The sequence below is a fragment of the Melospiza georgiana genome, chromosome 33, assembly GCF_028018845.1.
Source record: "Melospiza georgiana isolate bMelGeo1 chromosome 33, bMelGeo1.pri, whole genome shotgun sequence".
NCBI classification, from domain to species: Eukaryota; Metazoa; Chordata; class Aves; order Passeriformes; family Passerellidae; genus Melospiza; species Melospiza georgiana.
This window is the reverse complement of record NC_080462.1, coordinates 1,419,569-1,438,171: the sequence shown is the minus strand read 5'-3', so window position 1 is coordinate 1,438,171 and position 18,603 is coordinate 1,419,569. Positions and strand designations below refer to the sequence as shown.

At 42.4% G+C, this 18,603-nt stretch overlaps 1 protein-coding gene across 1 annotated transcript; it reads right to left on the bottom strand.

Moving 5' to 3' along the window:
* Positions 1 to 3,180: 3,180 nt before the first annotated feature.
* HORMAD1 (HORMA domain containing 1) lies at positions 3,181 to 17,390 on the bottom strand. Its single transcript, XM_058042845.1, has 14 exons — positions 17,352 to 17,390; positions 16,677 to 16,728; positions 16,303 to 16,447; positions 15,948 to 16,011; positions 14,515 to 14,551; positions 14,172 to 14,192; positions 14,040 to 14,066; positions 13,380 to 13,447; positions 11,685 to 11,833; positions 10,564 to 10,820; positions 9,709 to 9,772; positions 6,520 to 6,587; positions 4,767 to 4,850; positions 3,181 to 3,344 (listed from the first exon to the last, which is right to left on the bottom strand). The coding sequence occupies exons 2-14, from the start codon at positions 16,707 to 16,709 to the stop codon at positions 3,264 to 3,266; spliced, it is 1,098 nt and encodes a 365-aa protein (XP_057898828.1). The 5' UTR covers positions 16,710 to 16,728; positions 17,352 to 17,390; the 3' UTR covers positions 3,181 to 3,263.
* Between the last annotated feature and the right edge of the window lie 1,213 nt (positions 17,391 to 18,603).

Here is an 18,603-nt window from a genome sequence, read left to right as displayed (position 1 = left end):
GGGCAGGAAAAGCCTCCGCGGGGCCGCCGCTGCTTCCTGGCCTCCGCTGGTCCCGCCCACGCCGCAGTTCTGACCAATGGGAGCCCGCGCGGGTCGGAGCAGCCAATGAGCGCGGCTCGGGTGGGTCAAGGGGCGGGACTTCCTACTGTCAGTCAGGGATTAGCTCCGCCCCCGCCCGCGTGTCGTGTCCCGCTCCCGTTCCTGTTCTTGTCCCGTCCCGTGTCCCCTCCTGGGTCCCATTCCCTGTCCTGTCCCCATTCCGTGTCCTGTCCCGTGTCCCGTCCCGTGTCCCCTCCTGGGTCCCATTCCCTGTCCCGTCCCGTGTCACCTCCTGGGTCCCATTCCCTGTCCTGTCCCGTGTCACATTCCGTGTCCTGTCCCGTGTCCCCTCCTGGGTCCCATTCCCTGTCCTGTCCCCATTCCGTGTCCTGTCCCGTGTCACCTCCTGGGTCCCATTCTGTGTCCCGTCCCGTGTCACATCCCAATCCCGTTCCCGCTCCAGTCCCGTCCTGTCCCGTGTCCATCCCCGCTCCAGTCCCGTCCCCTGTCCCATTCCGTGTCCTGTCCCGTGTCCCATCCCAATCCCGTTCCCGTCCCTGCTCCAGTCCCGTCCTGTCCCGTGTCCATCTCCGCTCCAGTCCCGTTCTGCCCTGTGTCCCATTCTGTGTCCAATCCCGTTCCCGTTCCTGCTTATCCCGTCCCGTGTCCCATTCCGTGTCAAATCCCGGTCCCGTCCCGTGTCCCATTCCCGTCCCGTGTCCCGTTCCCGCTCCAGTCCCGCCTCCTCTCCATCCCATTCCCGTTCCCATCCCGTCTCCCTCTCCCATCCCGTTCCCGTTCCGTGTCCCGTTCCCGTCCCGTCTCCCTCTCCCTCTCCCATCCCATTCCCGTCCTGTCCCGTGTCCCGTTCCCGCTCCAGTCCCGTCTCCCTCTCCCATCCCATTCCCGTCCTGTCCCGTGTCCCGTTCCCGCTCCAGTCCCGTCTCCCTCTCCCATCCCATTCCCGCTCCAGTCCCGTCTCTCTCTCCCATCCCATTCCCGTTCCCGTTTCCTTCCCCCATCCCATTCCCGTCCTGTCCCGTGTCCCATTCCCGTCTCTCTCTCCCAATCCCGTTCCCGTTCCGTGTCCCGTTCCCGTTTCCCTCTCCCATCCCGTTCCCGTTCCGTGTCCCGCTCCCGTGCCCTCCCCGCTCCCGTGCCGGTAACGGAACGCGCCGCTCCACGCTGAACGCCGTTTAATGACGAACGGACATTGATCATTTAACAGCCAAACCCGCCAGGGACGTTCCGCTGTCCCCGCCCTTCACTCCCGTTCCCCGACACCGAACGAACGGTTCGGGCGTGCCGGAGGGCTCGGTACCGGGTCCCAGCCCTGCCTTAAACCGTTCTGAGCTCAACCGGGCTCTCCCGGTGCTCCTTGGAACCGAGCAGAGGAGCCGTGCAGACCGAAATTCCTGCGTTCTGGCAGCGAGCCTGGAATTTAAAGCATGAAGAGAGCTTGGTCTTCACCTGAGCATGGTGATTCTGCTCCGGGAGAAACGCAGAGCGTCCAACTCCTCCAATTATCCCGGTGGGAAAGGCAAAAACCGGAACTGCAAAAACTGTAACAGCCTCTAACGGACAGCCCAGCCCTGTGGAAAATTCCAGAAATCACCCCAAAACTGGAGAGGTTCTGGGGCAGGCTCAGAACCAGAGCCCACTGCTGAAACCTCGTGCTGGGGATGAGTTTCCTCTGTCCCCACCAGGACCCGGAGCCAACCCACAAAGCCCCAAAAATCCAAGGATTTCTGTACCAAATGAGTCTGGAATTCCTCAGCTGGGCTTGCTGACATTTTCCTTCCTTAAGAAACATCCTCTGATGGAGCAGAACAGATCCTTCAAACCAACAGTGAACAAGCAACAGGAGTGGAGAACTTGGGACAGAGGGAGATGGGCTGCAAAAACTGATCCTTGGAATTGCTGAGCTTCCTCCTTTGGGCAACTAAATCTGCTCCTTGGGCTTCTTCTTTTGGGCAGCTAAAACTGCTCCTTGGAATTGCTGAGCTTCTTCTTTTGGGCAACTAAAACTGATCCTTGGAATTGCTGAATTTCCTCCTTTGGGCAACTAAATCTGATCCTTGGGCTTCTTCTTTTGGGCAACTAAAACTGTTCCTTGGAATTGCTGAATTTCCTCCTTTTGGGCAACTAAAACTGCTCCTTGGAATTGCTGAGTTTCATCCTTTTGGGCAACTAAAACTGCTCCTTGGAATTGCTGAATTTCCTCCTTTGAGCAAATAAAACTGCTCCTTGGGCTTCTTTTGGGCAACTAAAACTGCTCCTTGGAATTGCTGAATTTCCTCCTTTGGGCAACTAAAACTGCTCCTTGGAATTGCTGAATTTCCTCCTTTTGGGCAACTAAAACTGATCCTTGGGCTTGCTAAGCTTTATTCTTTGGGCAACTAAAACTCATCCTTGGAATTGCTGAATTTCCTCCTTTTGGGAGCTAAAACTGCTCCTTGGGCTTCATCCTTTGGGCACCAAAACTGCTCCTTGGGCTTCTTTTGGGCAACCAAAACTGCTCCTTTGAATTGCTGAATTTCCTCCTTTGGGCAAGTAAAACTGCTCCTTGGGCTTGCTGAGCTTTATTCTTTGGGCAACTAAAACTCATCCTTGGAATTGCTGAGCTTCATCCTTTGGGCAACTAAAGCTGCTCCTTGGAATTGCTGAATTTCCTCCTTTTGGGCACTAAAACTGTTCCTTGGAATTGCTGAATTTCCTCCTTTGAGCAAATAAAACTGCTCCTTGGGCTTCTTTTGGGCAACCAAAACTGCTCCTTTGAATTGCTGAATTTCCTCCTTTGGGCAACTAAAACTGCTCCTTGGGCTTGCTGAGCTTCTTCCTTTAGGGCAATTAAAACTGATCCTTGGAATTGCTGAGTTTCATCCTTTGGGCAACTAAAACTGCTCCCTTGGACTTCTTTTGGGCAACTAAAACTGCTCCTTGGGCTTCTTTTGGGCAACTAAAACTGCTCCTTGGAATTGCTGAATTTCCTCCTTTGGGCAACTAAAACTGCTCCTTGGAATTGCTGGATTTCCTCCTTTTGGGCAACTAAAACTGATCCTTGGGCTTGCTAAGCTTTATTCTTTGGGCAACTAAAACTCATCCTTGGAATTGCTGAGCTTCATCCTTTGGGCAACTAAAACTGCTCCTTGGAATTGCTGAATTTCCTCCTTTTGGGCACTAAAACTGCTCCTTGGAATTGCTGAATTTCCTCCTTTTGGACACTAAAACTGCTCCTTGGGCTCGCTGAGCTTCCTCCTCTTGGGCAGCACCTCCTGGCTGGAGGAGGGCTCAGCCTGGTGCAGCTGCCAAGGAAAAGCAACAATGGAATTACAGGAGCTCTGTGGGGCCAGGGCAGGGCACGGCCACCCTCAGAGCTGTGACACAGCCAGAGCCTCACCCCAGATGTGCTGGGCCTGCAGGAACATCTGGATGCTGTTTCCTGGCAGGACTGACCCACTGAGGAAGGCTGGGATGTTTTCCTTGTTGGGATGTTTTCCTGCTGTGGCAGCAGGAACTGCAGCACAGGACAAGGAGTGGTGGGTTCAGACTGAAAGAGGGGAAATTGAGGTTGGAGAAAAGGGAGAAATCCTTCCCTGTAGGGTGGGGAGGTTCAGATTGAAACAGGAGAAATTGAGATTTGAAACATGGGAGAAATCCTTCTGTGGGGTGGGGAGGTTCAAAAGAGGGGAAATTGAGGTTGGAGATTTGGGAGAAATCCTTCCCTGTGGACTGGGGAGGTTCAGATTGAAACAGGAGAAATTGAGGTTGGGGATAGGGGAGAAATCCTTCCCTGTGAGGTGGGGAAGCCCTGGCACAGATGATTCCATGGATTCCCCATCCCTGGAAGTGTCCAAGGCCAGGCTGGGAGCAGCCTGGGATGGTGGAAGGTGACCCTGCCCAGGCTTTAAGGTCCCTTCATCCAAACCATTCCATGATTCCACGATTCCAGCTCTACAGAGGCTGCTCAGCACCCAAAAACTCCTGAGAGCTCTGTCCTGCTGCTTCTGACTGTGCCATCAAAAGGTGACAACGAACCTTTAAATTTCATTCAAAGGTGACAATGAACCTTTAAATTTCATTCAAAGATGAAAATGAACCTTTAAATTTCATTCAAAGGTGACAATGAACCTTGAAATTTCATTCAAAGGTGACAATGAACCTTTAAATTTCATTCAAAGATGACAATGAACCTTTAGCTCCACTGTCCTTTTGGTTATTTAAATCAGTTGTGTTTTGCTTAATAAATTTATTACTAAGTTCAGTAAAATCTCTTTGAAAAATACAGACATGAGGCCCAAAATCAAATTCCAGCCTGGACACAACATCTGCTCCAGCTGTGCCAGGTGGGAAGGATTTGGGTCCTCACAAGCAGCACTGCCTGCCAAATTTGATTTAAATAAATTTTAAAAAGGGATTTTTCTTGGAATGAAGGAGTCACAGGGGTGAGGTTACAATTTTGGCACTGGGTGAGCTCTGCTGGCACAGATGGGTCAAACCAGCAGGAAATTTGGCTAAATATCAACTAAAACTTAGCAATCTTTCTCAACCTGTGTTACCTGCATCAAATCAGCTTCCAGCTCCTTGAGAATTCTTTGTGGAATTGAATGGGAATTTAGGAAGTGATGAGAATTTCATTCTGCCAATAGCAAATGCATCCAAGCCCTTGAGTTTTAGTCACTGTTTGCAGCAGAAATGATGAGAATTAAAGAAAAATTGATACTAACAATGCAGCTTTGGAATATCTTTCCACTTCTTGTCCTGCTCTCTGACACAATCAGCTCAGATGTTTTTCGGGTCAAGTGATCAACCTGGAAGCAGAAAATTACAAAAAGCTGTAACAAATTAATTAAAATTAATTAAATTAATTGAAATTAATTTAAAAATTGTAACTAAAACTACAACTAAAATTACAACTAAAATTTAATTAAAGCAGATTTTGCTTTGTTACAGCAGCAAAAAATCCACCCTGGAGACACCCAGCAAGGCTCAGTGTGGGGAATTGACTGCTCTGCACAGTGCCTGAGTTCAGACTGAATTTTGGGAGGGTTTAAATGGTAAAAACCCCTGGAAATCACAGCTGGGTGTGCTGGAGAGCCCTAGCAGAGAGAATCATGTGCTGGTTTTGTTTTTTTCAAACTTAAAAACTTGAATTTTGAAGTTTGAATCGAGTTTTAAACTAGCGTTGCTTTGTCACAATTAGCAGTGGAATTCCCTGCTAATTATTTCCATTTCCATGATTAAAATGGAAATTAAATTCCCCCTTTTCACTCAGAAACAGCCCCAGCATCTGTTTGTTTTGTATTTCAGAGGAACAGCCCTTTGGCAGTGCTTTAGAATAGTTCTGGAAAACAGCAGGAAGTGAAATGTAAATTCAAAATAAAATTCAATAAACTTGAATTTTTAAGTTTGCATCGAGTTTTAAACAAGCTTTGCTTTGTCACAATTAGCAGTGGAATTCCCTGCTAATTATTTCCATTTCCATGTATTTCCATTGTTAAAATGGAAATTAAATTCCCCCTTTTCACTCAGAAACAGTCCCAGCATCTGTTTGTTTTGTATTTCAGAGCAACAGCCCTTTGGCAGTGCTTTAGAACAGTTCTGGAAAACAGCAGGAAGTGAAATGTAAAGGAATTCAATAAACTTGAAAATTTTTAAGTTTGAATCAAGTTTTAAACAAGCTTTGCTTTATCAGAATTAGCAGTGGAATTCCCTGCTAATTATTTCCATTATTAAAATGGAAATTAATTTCCCCCTTTTCACTCAGAAACAGTCCCAGCATCTGTTTGTTTTCTATTTCAGAGGAACAGCCTTTTGTCAGTGCTTTAGAATAGTTCTGGAAAACACCAGGAAGTGAAATGTAAAGGAATTCAATAAACTTGAAAATTTTTAAGTTTGAATCAAGTTTTAAGCAAGCTTTGCTTTGTCACAATTAGCAGTGGAATTTCCTGCTAATTATTTCCATGATTAAAATGGAAATTAAATTCCCCATTTTCACTCAGAAACAGTCCCAGCATCTGTTTGTTTTGTATTTCAGAGGAACAGCCCTTTGGCAGTGCTTTAGAATAGTTGTGGAAAACAGCAGGAAGTGAAATGTAAATTCAAAATAAAATTCAATAAACTTGAATTTTTAAGTTTGCATCGAGTTTTAAACAAGCTTTGCTTTGTCAGAATTAGCAGTGGAATTCCCTGCTAATTATTTCCATTTCCATGATTAAAATGGAAATTAAATTCCCCCTTTTCCCTCAGAAACAGTCCCAGCATCTGTTTGTTTTGTATTTCAGAGGAACAGCCCTTTGGCAGTGCTTTAGAACAGTTCTGGAAAACAGCAGGAAGTGAAATGTGAAGGGATTTTGTGGCTGGGAATTGTGACTGTGGGAAATGAGGCTTCAGCAGATCAGCCATGAATCACTCCAAGGAAGAAGGAGCTGCACAGGAGCTCCAGGAAAAGCTGAAGATGACAGAGCAGAGTGTTCCCACCTGAGGATTGGAAACATGGGCAGGAGTCTGGATCCCTCCAGCTTCATCTCCATGAGCTGAATTCTTTCCTGGAAGAATTAGAGAGTTAAATAAAGGTTTAAACAAAAAAATCAACAATCCAAAGCAAACAACACCAGCTCTGCCCCCCCCCCCCCCCCCCAAGAACATTACTAATTAAGAAAAAGCCCTGAATTTTCTGACTTTATAACTGCTGGGAACAGCTCCTTACAGAGCACACCCTTAACTCCACCAAGGTTTGAATTTATTCTTTAACTCTGCCATCCTCCAGCTCACACAAAGGGTTTGACCCCCAGCTCACTCACACACTGCCCTGCTGAAGGATTTGATTCAAACCTGAGCCTGTGCCTTGTGGTTCCTGTAAATAAAATATTGGCCAACTCCCCAGGACAAGAAATTTTCTGGATTTTTGCATGGCTTTGGAATTTTTACGACTCTTCAGAAGAATCAGGCACACCTTCACGTGGTTATTCCAGTTCTGCAGCCTACTAGAATTGTCAAAACAAAAATTCTGATCCACATGTGCTGTTTCCTACATGTTCCTACCATTATTTTTTCAACAGCATGGAAATGGCACCTGGTTTGGCAAAGCTGCAAATGTTTCTTCTCAAAAAAAAAAAAAAACAAAACAAAAGAAAAACAAAACAAAACAAAAAAAAACCAAATCTAACATTTCTGTACAGCAAACGGGTTCCAGATTGTCTGGATGCAACAAGCAGCAATTCCTCCTTCAGTTTGTTTGGCAGCAAAGTTGAGTCCTCAGGCCCCTGGGCAAAATGGGGAAATGTGAACACAAAGCATCCTCTGCTCTCTCTAAAATCTGAAAAGGAAACTACTGGAATGCAATGTGAACACAAAGCATCCTCTGCTTTACCTCAAATCTGAAAAGGAAACTCCTGGAATGCAATGTGAACACAAAGCATCCTCTGCTTTACCTCAAATCTGAAAAGGAAACTCCTGAGATGCCCTGAGGACAATTTGGTGGCTCATGTTTTGAGCTGGAGACAGTCTGGGTGCACATTTTGGAGCTGTGATTAAAAGCCAGCAGTGGGGAGTTTCCAGGAGAGTTATTGACTGACAGATTTTATTTACAATGATAGGGAAAAAAAAAACCACTTGAAGAAACTCATTTTTGTGGGATTCATCCTAACAGAAATAGTTGTACCTATTCAAGTTCTTCTACAAAGAAAGGCTGAGAAAGTTGGGGTTGTTCAGGCTGCAGAAAATGCTCCAAGGACAGCTCAGAGCCCCTTTCAGTGCCTAAAGGGGCTCCAGGAGAGCTGGAGAGGGATTTTGGACAAGGTCAGGAGGGGCAGGAACAGGGAATGGCTTTACCCTGATGGCTGGGGTGTTGGGAATTGGGAATTATTTCTGTCCATAAAACAAAACACACTCTGGTGAGGTTTCATAAAACAAAACCCACTCTGGTGAGGTTTCTGTCCATAAAACAAAACAAATTTGGTGAGGTTTCATAAAACAAAACACACTCTGGTGAGGTTTTGTAAAACAAAACACACTCAGGTGAGGTTTCTGTCCATAAAACAAAACACACTCTGGTGAGGTTTCTGTCCATAAAACAAAACAAATTTGGTGAGGTTTCATAAAACAAAACTCATTCTGGTGAGGTTTCTGGCCATAAAACAAAACACACTGGGATTGTATTTTGTGATGCCAAAAAAAGTTCACCTGCAATTCTCAAAGTGCTGCAGCACACAGGGAAAGGGCAGAGCCAAACACAGAATGGTTCATAAAATAAAACTCATTCAGGTGAGGTTTCTGTCCATAAAACAAAACACACTCTGGTGAGTTTTCTGTCCATAAAACAAAACCCACTCTGGTGAGATTTCTGTCCATAAAACAAAACAAATTTGGTGAGGTTCCTGCTGCAGCAGCAGCACAGAGAGGCACGACCAGCTAGGAAAAAGGTGGCTAAAAGTGGGATTGCTGCTGAATTGAAACTCAAAAAGCTGAAATTTAATTAAAAAAATCCCAAACAAACAGATCCAGAGCACTGGTTTTTGCACAGAGGATTCTGTTTCCCGACTCTGCAATAAAAAGCTCAACAGTACAAAACCTCTCTGAGCTTAATGTACAAACTAAATACTATCAACAACTAAATAAATCAGTAATTATTTGTAACAAAAAGAGTAGAAAAAGCAGTGAAGGAGCAGTTCATTTACATTATTTCATTTACCTTATTTATATACGTATTCATTTCTTAATTTATTATTTATATACATATTTATTTATATATTCATTTATATTATTTCTAAATTTAAACCCCATTCAATTTCGCTTAGCTGATAAAGTGGAACAGAAGATCAGAATTTTGAACAGTAACATAAAAAAATGTTAATTATGTTTTAACATGTTAACATTTGTTAACCAAGTGCTTCACAGAATGAAGGCCTGATAGAAAATGGAGGCACAGTCATGTATGTGAAGCAAAGAATGAAAATTTGAATATAGAAAATTGAGGGGTTTGAGAAATCAAATAAAAAATCACACAAAATTATATATATATATCTTTTATATACTATATATAATATAAATAATGTATATAATATATTATATAACATATAACATATAACATATAACATATAACATATAACATATAATATATAATATATAATATATAATATAATGTATCATGTATTTAATATATATTATATGTTATATATAATTTATATTATATATAATATCATATATACAATATATAATAAATATTATACAATATATATAATATATATTAAATATATTATATAATATATATTATATAATATAAACAATATATATAATATATGTAATGTAATGTATATAATGTATATTATATAATATATAATGTATATTATCTATAATATGATATATAATATATAATGTATATTATAATATATAATGCATGTTTAAAATATATAATATAATATAATATAATATAATATAATATAATATAATATAATATAATATAATATAATATAATATAATATAATATAATATAATATAATATAATATAATATAATATAATATAATATATTATGAACTATAATATGTACTATAATATGTAATATGTTATATAACAATATAATATTTATATCACTTAACACAAATATTTTAAAACATAATACACTTGAGATTATTATCTAAAAATTATAATATAAAATATACAAATATTACCTTGAGCTTCTGAAATATTCACATGATTCTTATCTTCCACTTCATTATCCAAGGCAGGATCCTCCTGGATCAAGAAACAGCTTTGTCACTGACTGCAGGCACACAAGGGAGAAGTTTGCACTCAGATGATTAAGGAGACACTTTTGAGATGGATTTGTGGTGGAATAAACTGAAATAAGTGACTGTGCCCTGTGCTGGGACACGTGGCAGTGTCCCCATGGTGTGAGCTGTCCCTCTGCTGCTCCTCATGCCCAGGCACTGCTTCAACACTGCAAACTGGAGCAGGAAAATTAAGAGGAAAATGAATTTAAGACATTTTTTCCTGCTTAAAAATGTCTGAAAATAGAGATGGCAGTGTCCCCATGGCATGAGCTGTCCCTCAGCTGCTCCTCGTGCACAGGCACTGACTGGAGCAGGAAAATTAAGGAAAAAATGAATTTAAGATATTTTGTCCTGCTTAAAAATGTCTGGAAATAGAGATGGCAGTGTCCCCATGGTGTGAGCTGTCCCTCTGCTGCTCCTCATGCCCAGGCACTGCTTCAACACTGCAAACCAGAGCAGTAAAATTAAGGAAAAAAATGAATTTAAGATATTTTATCCTGCTTAAAAATGTCTGAAAATAGAGATGGCAGTGTCCCCATGGTGTGAGCTGTCCCTCTGCTGCTCCTCGTGCACAGGCACTGCTTCAACACTGCAAACTGGAGCAGTAAAATTAAGGAAAAAATGAATTTAAGATATTTTGTCCTGCTTAAAAATGTCTAAAAATCGCACACAGCGAAATAATAATGGACATTTTTTAGATGACACACTGCAAAAAATTTTAAAAGCCACCCAAAACAAAGTCTGTGCTCTTACATTCATGTCCTGGCTCTCCTCCTCTGGGTCATCTCTGCTCACCCCACACACCTGGAGAGGCTCAGCAGTCTCTCCCTGCTTTAGGATGCTCTTATCAACATTCTCCATGCGCTGTCTCTCGGTGGTGATTTTCAGTTTCAGCAGGTGGAAAGGAGTTGGCACTTCCCCCACGTTCAGGTACATGGGCTCCTCCTGGAACAGCAGCCCCTCATCCTTGGCCTCCTTGAAGCCTGGGGGTTGGTAATCAGGGGGGGTAACTGCAGAGAAATGAAATGGTTTAGGTCTTGCAAAACTGATATTAACTCTTTTCTCCTTTAAATACAGAGAGTTACTGCAAAAAACTGCTTGGGGAGGGGAATGATCAAGGTTGGAGTAAATGAAGCACAACAGGCAAAGCTCTGGTAAAACTCTTTGGAAGGTTGTGGATACAGAGAGAGAAAACAGGAGCTCTGATTTGTCATTGCAAGGCAGAGAAATTAAATGTTTTAGGTCTTGCAAAACTGATTTTAACTCTTTTCTCCTTTAAATATAGAGAGTTACTGCAAAACCTGTGTGGGGAGGGGAGTGATCAAGTTTGGAGTAAAGGAAGCACAACAGGCAAAGCCCTGGTAAAACTCTTTGGAAGAGGTTGTAGGTACAGAGAGAGAAAATAGAAGCTCTGATTTGTCATTGCAAGGCAGAGAAATTAAATGTTTTAGATCTTGCAAAACTGATATTAACTCTTTTCTCCTTTAAATACAGAGAGTTACAGCAAAAAACTGCTTGGGGAGGGGAATGATCAAGTTTGGAGTAAATGAAGCACAACAGGCAAAGCTCTGGTAAAGCTCTTTGGAAGAGGTTGTAGGTACAGAGAGAGAAAATAGGAGCTCTGATTTGTCACTGTAAGGCAGAGAAATTAAATGCTTTTTAACTCTTTTCTCCTTTAAATATAGAGAGTTACTGCAAAAACTGAGACTCAGAGAGTCTGACACAGCTGGCTGTGATTGGCCATTAAGTAAAAACAATTCACACGTTTGGATAAACCATCTCCAGACCCCATTCCAGAGCAGCAAAACACGGAGAAGCTGAGGCTGCTCATCTTGCCAGGAGAAGAAACCCTGGTGAGGGATTTTTCAGCATACCCTCATCATAGTAGAGGAGTTTCATGGTGAGGCAGACGTCGCTGGGCAGGGGGCTCAGGTTCTGCATCAGGATGTAGATCTTGCGGATGAGGAGGATGCTGGCCCTCTTGGTGTCTGCACAGCTGATGGGGCACTCCGACTTGTCCTTGCTGAAAGCACACAGCAGCCACCTGAGCTTTTGTTGTGTTGTGATTTGGGGGTTTAGCTCAGAACCTCAGGTCCCTGCCCTGATAATTCCCTGCCAGGTTTATCAATCGTTTCTCCTTTCCCCTCCCAGCGCTGTCTGTCAGCCCTGGAATTCCAGAAGAGCAGGGAGTGATTGGCACATTCAAACCCCTGGGGGGGCATTGGGCCATCCAGGTGTCCTTTGTCCCTTTGTCCCTGCTTGGTGGCTCCCTGCCCCTTCCCTGGGGTTAAAGGAGCAGCACCCACGGGCTCAGGGAGTTCTGTTGGAGCTGGTGCTGCACTCAGAGAATAAAGCTCTGGATCCCAACCCTCCATCAGAACCGACTCCTTTCCTTCACCATCACCTTAGAGCTTCTCCACAGAGGGAAACCTGAGGAGCAGCCCCTGGTATGGGGGGAAGCTCCATCCCAGCACCACCAGAGCTCCTGCAGGCCTGGAATTGTCTCCATGCATCCAACTGCAGCACCCAGCCAGCCCAAAGTGTCTGTGGGGTGAAACACCACAAATCCAACCAGCCAAAAATGGGGTGAAACACCACAAATCCAGCCAGCCCAAAGTGTCTGTGGGTGAAACACCACAAATCCACAGCCAAAAGTGTCTGTGGGGTGAAACACCACAAATCCACAGCCAAAAGTGTCTGTGGGGTGAAACACCACAAATCCAACCAGCCCAAAGTGTCTGTGGGGTGAAACACCACAGTTTGCCACTTTTTGGTTCAGCACCAAGGGCCAGACAAGCTCAGGCTGTATTGGTAAATATTCCAGTAAAATTTGATGCAGAGTGAGCAGTTTCATTCCCTGTTTGTTGACAAACATTCCTTCCCTGAGGTCTGAGATGGAGCACTGCACTTCCTAACCCTGTCTGAGTCCTGCACGTTCTCTGCCCTGTGAGGGATCAAACCCTGAGCCAGAGACATCAGGAGAGCTCAGAGATCAGCACCTGGCACCAAATACCCCAAAGAAATAGTGAAAGGAAGAGAAAATGAGGCACTTGTGAAAGCTCAAATTCTGGGAAGTGTGCTTTCCCTTAAATAAAGGCTCTCTTCAAGTTTCCTCTACATTGAACACATCTAGGTTCTCTAAATGTTTCCTCAACATTGCAAATTTAGAGACATTTAGGTTCTCTAAATGTTTTCTCAACACTAAAATTTTTCTACAGATTTATTTCCCTCAATTGGTAATGACAATAAACCTGGTGTACAAGTGACTCTTGGCACCCAGCTCCAACATTTCCACCTGAAGCTGATCCAAATCCCAGCTCAAAGCCAAAACCTCTCCTTCTGTTCCCCAGCTCCTCACACCTGAGGGCCTGCAGAGCAGGGCAAGGAGCTCCTGCTTCTCCTTCTCTATTTGAAGGAGCATTTTATGCAGGAGGGAAGCTGGGAGCAGTTTGAACTGTATTTTAATTAATTGTCTTCAAATAAACCATTTATCTGCAGCTGTGACCGAGCAAAATGTTGTGTTTTTTTTTTTTTATTTTGGCTTTTTTTGGATGTTTTTTGGGTTTTACCTGCCAAAATCCAGGAGTGGCCCATTGTGGGTGTACTTGAACTTGAAGTGGTAACACTCAGTGACTGTCTGCAAACAAAGCCAGGATTAATTAATTAACTAATTAATTATTAAATTAATTATTAAATTGATCCTAAACACTCCTGCTGCAGCTCTGCTCACTAATCTATCAACCTTTAAAGGAAATTACTAAAACCCAACTCCCATGTGCTGAACACAGCTTCCTAATCCTCTACCAATTAACAGCAAAAAAATGCATAAAACTTTTTAAAACTTCATAAAAATGATGATTCTTTTCCAGGAATCAGTGTGATCAAATGTTTTGAAAATCAGCTGAAGGTTTTAGCATGAAATATTCCAGTTTGAATGAAAATGGAGCATTTGTGGTGACACCCAGCGGGTTTTGTGTTTTCCATAAAAGTCCCACAAATTTTTTAGGCAGAGTCAGGATGGGACATTTCACCCTGCAGTGATATTTTGCTTTCTGAAAATACTCAAATGTAATTCCACACATGGCAATTCTCACTGTAGAAATTTCCATTGTTACACCTGGTATTTCAAAATGCTCTTTTTAAATAGAGGTGCATGTTAAATATTTCTGTTTGCACCCACATTTCACCATATCCACATTATCACCAGTGAGATATTCCAGCAGATTTACCTGAGGCTCTTCTGTCTGGGTATAAACCTGTGGTTTTGAAGAAAATAAAGGAAAAGAAAATAAAGAATGAGAACTGCACATTCCTCAAAGAATATCCCTTAAAAAATGCCCCTGCCTTTCAGAGATACTCACTGCTAGGACAATCTGTCTCAGCTGTCAGGAACATAAACAGAGAAAAAACAAAAAAAAAGAACATTAAATATATTTCATTGCCCATTTGTGCTGCCCAAACTGCTTTTCTCTAGCTCTGAAATCCAACCCAGGCAATTAAAGCCTGTTGGAAGAAAAACTTCTTCCTCTGTTGAGGAGGAGAGGATTGAGCTGCAGAGAAAACACCCACAGATCCCTCTGTGCCTTTTTGTGCAGCTGTTTACAAGAGTTTGATGCAGAAATGTTTGTGCATCCCACACTGCAGCTGAGTGAGCTCAGTGAAATCAACATTGCAATAAAACTGAAATGAGACTGGCAAACTTACGTATTTCTTCTGCAAGGCATCATAGCATCCCAACATCCTGCAAAAACCAAAGAAGATTGGCCAGCTCCTGCTAATTTTCATTTCTTTCTTACTAACAGCACCAAAAAAAATGAAACTTTTGTGTTTATTCTTACTGTATTAAAGAAATAAATAACACTTATCCATCATTCTATCTTATTAGCAGTGATGCAAAATGTGTAACACCAAATCACCCCAAGCTATTGAAAGAGTAATTAAAAATATAATTTGGAGGTAAATCAATTTAAAAAATAATCAATTTATCAGTAAAAACATATTGCAATGCTTCCAACACATTGTATTCATTAATCAGGGGAGCAGCTTGGTCTGGAGAAAGTTGAGTTTCAAGGTCCCTTCCAACCCAAACCATTCCATGATTTTATTATCATTTATAATTACTGATTTATAAATCAGTAATTCAGCTGATCAGCAACATTGCTGAAGCATAAAGAAGTTATTACCTTTATTTAGATGTTGCTATTTACTTTTTATGCAAGACACAATTAGGGAATCAAAATTTACCCTATAATTTTTTTTTTCTTAGAGTCAACAAACAAAAACTGGGTTTGTTTATTAAATAAATAAATTAATTAAAATAAAACCTGTGAGATCTTCAAATTTCAGATGCAAAATGGTGGCTTTGAGTCTCCTGAGCAACTAGAGAGGAGCTGCTTTTAGATTTTTGCATTTTTGTGCATCCTTGAGTGCTCATGCTCAGAGGAATGAAGTCTACAAATGCATAGTGTGAGATATTTAGTGTTTATTTAGGTTTTTTTGGTGTTAGATATTTAGTGTTTATTTAGTTTATTTAGTGTTAAATATTTAGTGTTTTACCTATTTAGCTCATGCTCAGAGGAATGAAGTCTACAAATGCATAGCGTTAGATATTTAGTGTTTATTAAATTAATTAATTAATATAAAATCTGTGAGATATTTAAATTTCAGATGCAAAATGGTGGCTTTGAGTCTCCTGATCAATTAGAGAGGAGCTGCTTTTGGACTTTTGCATTTCTGTGCACCTTGAAGTGCTCATGCTCAGAGGAATGAAGTCTACAAATGCATAGTGTGAGATATTTAGTGTTTATTTAGTTTTTTTGGTGTTAGATATTTAGTGTTTATTTAGTTTTTTTGGTGTTAGATATTTAGTGTTTTATTTATTTAGCTCATGCTCAGAGGAATGAAGTCTACAAATACATAGTGTTAGATATTTAGTGTTTATTTAGTAAACATAAAGTATTTAATAAAGTATAGTCACTCTGCAAACAGAGATTGATGCTGTCCTAAGCCCTGAGCTGAAAATACCATTGTGACACAAATGTGGGAGAGAACTTTTTGCCTTTTCCTGCAAACAGCCAGGAATGAACCTTTGAGCATTTAGATGCTGAGGAAATCTTACCTGTGTGTAATCAACTTACCATTTCACCAGCTGGCTAGAGCCAGGAGAGTTTTTGTCTTCCCGCAGAATTTTCACACAAACATCTCAAAAAAAAAACAAACCAAAAAAACCACACACACATTAACTCAGGACAAAGTGCAATGAAAAGCTCAATGTCTAAAAGCACATATCAAGGAGAGACTAAAATTAAGATTACTGAGCTTAGTTTTAATGCCGAGTTAGCAGCAGCAGCAATAACAAAATGTAATTTATTAATACGTGAAATTTCCATCGCATGCATCAAAATGGCATCCACTCATTAAAAAGACCATGTGGCCTTAAAAACAACTCCATGACAAGAATTTTTGTAAATTCTGATGGAAACAGCCCCTCACCATCCATGTATCTGGTTCCATAGGCACTTTCAGGGAAGATTCCCCTCAGGTAAGTGATGCAGGACACTGCCACTGCCAGGAGCCTCTTCACCAGCATCAGGGATTGCTGCTCCGTGGCAATTTTCTTGGGAAATACAACTGCACTCTGAAAATCCCAGCAAGAAACCAATGAATTTGGGGGATTTATAAAGTTAAGCACATTCCTGACACTTGGTGTTACAGTAGTTGTGGGACACAGCTGGTTTCTACCAAGCACACAACAAAATTCAAATTATTTTTCTACACTTCTTCCTATCTATTCTTTATTCATTATTAAAAGACTAAATTACCCTGTTTTCCCATTATTGTGCTGAAATACACAAACAAAACCATACCACAGAATTCCTTTGCTTCTGAGCAGTTGCCATTCTGCAGAGATTCCTGTGCCTGTCAATGAAACATCTACATTAGGACCCGGATAAAGAAAAAGGGGCTGCAGCTTCTCCAGGGCATTCCCTGGATTTACAAACACCTCCTGCACAATTCACCAGCTCAAATAAACCTGTGTTTTTCACAAAACAGAGCAGGATGGCTCCTCTGATCATCCCCAGTATCAGATTCTTGATTTTCACGGCTTCCCTGAGGCTACAGGATGCAATAATTAGAACGTTTATATCTGTATTTCTATGAAATATGAACATCTAAAAGCAGTTCTCTTCAGTACCAACTGGTGCCCAACCTACAGGATTTTCGAAGGACTTTAGGAAAATGCTCCCCACATTTTGAACACCCCCAGACTTGAGTTGTTTTCATCTATAATTGAAATGAGTGTGGGAGAATCTGAACCCTCACCACTCTAAGCCTGACTCCACACAAACATTCCCCCCAACTCAGGAATAACAAATTCGCCCACGCCTGAGGAAAACACCTTCCCCAAGTTAGAAATAAGGTCTGGATCACAAAGGGCACCGAGCTCCGCTCAGTAATCCTCCATAAACCCCCCGATGGCAGCACAGGGCGGCTGTGAGGAAAGAGCCGCTCCCCTCAAGCCTCAGCCCAGAAACCACCACCTGCTTCGAGGGAAACTGAGGCAAGCGCGAAGACACAACGCTGCAGAGCAGCGCGGGGCGGCGGGCAACAAAATTCAGAGGTGAGGTGAGAGAGATAATCGAGGAAAAGCTGGAGAAGAATGTGAGGAGAAAGAAAGGAGATGAGGGAAAGGAGATGAGAGAAGCGCCCGCCCCCGCCCTCAGGGCGCCTTTCCCGCCCTCGCCCTCAGCAGGCTCCGCCGCGGGGCCGTGCGCAAACGTAGGGGGCGGGGCTTGCCAGCGGGGGGCGGGGCTTTCCCTCAGCCGGCGCCCCGCGCGCACCGCGCATGCGCAGCTCTGCCCCGGCTGTGAGGGGTCGGGGGGTTGTGGAATCTTCTGGGCTGTGCGGGAATTACAAAGATTTTATTTTTAATTTTTCATCCCTGTTCCTGTACTGACACCCCAAAAGCCCCACCCTGAGAGGGTTGTCGGAACGTTTCTGGAGGTCTGGCAGCTTTGGGTCAGCGTCATCACCCTCTGGGGGAAGAACCTTTCCTGATAATCCAATTTAAACCTCGCTGACGCAGCTCCAGCCATTCCCTCACACGTTATAATATTGGCTTTTCGCAAATATTCAAATGGATTCTGTATGTGTGATGTTAAAGTAACTATGTTATAAAGGTATGGGTTTTATTTTTGCCTTGGGATAAAATGGCACACAGTGTGTCCAAACTCCAGTAACATATTTAGGCTTCATATTGGGGAAACGGCATCATCCTGGGGATAATACACGTAGGAATAATTAATAATAAAAAAGGACCCCTTTAGGACACAGTGTTTATTTAACGGCTGTGAATTTGAATCAAGTTTTTGTGCAATGTGTGGATGGTTTGTTGTTAACAAGCAGTGATAAGAATGCCTTTACTTTACACACTGTAATTTCTGTATTGCCCTGGGCTAAAATGGCATCCAAACTCCATCTGGGCCAAAACAAACTCACATATTCACACTTAATTTTGGGAAAACAGCATAATCCTTGGGATAATACACGTGGCAATAATAAAGGAGGTGATCTTTGGGCTCCTTTTAGACATTTGAAATTCTGTATTGCCTTGGGATAAAATGGCACACAGCGTGTCCAAACTCCAGCTGGGCCAAAACAAAGTTACATATTGTTATAAATGAGAAGCTTGACTAGGCCAATATTCAAGCAGCAATCAATTTATTAATTAATTTGATAAAGTATGAGCAACACAGCGTTGGGTACAGTGGGGGAAGTTTTCTCTCCATCTGC

Bases quoted from the DNA above. Each gene is read 5' to 3' on its own strand.
- HORMAD1 (XM_058042845.1), bottom strand. From the start codon at position 16,709: ATGGCAACTGCTCAGAAGCAAAGGAATTCTGTG. The intron at 9,773-10,563 runs GTAAGAGCACAG...TTCTTGATCCAG, and splicing joins AGGAGAGCCAGGACATGAAT to GAGGATCCTGCCTTGGATAA. The intron at 4,851-6,519 runs GTGGGAACACTC...TTCTGCTTCCAG, and splicing joins CCCATGTTTCCAATCCTCAG to GTTGATCACTTGACCCGAAA.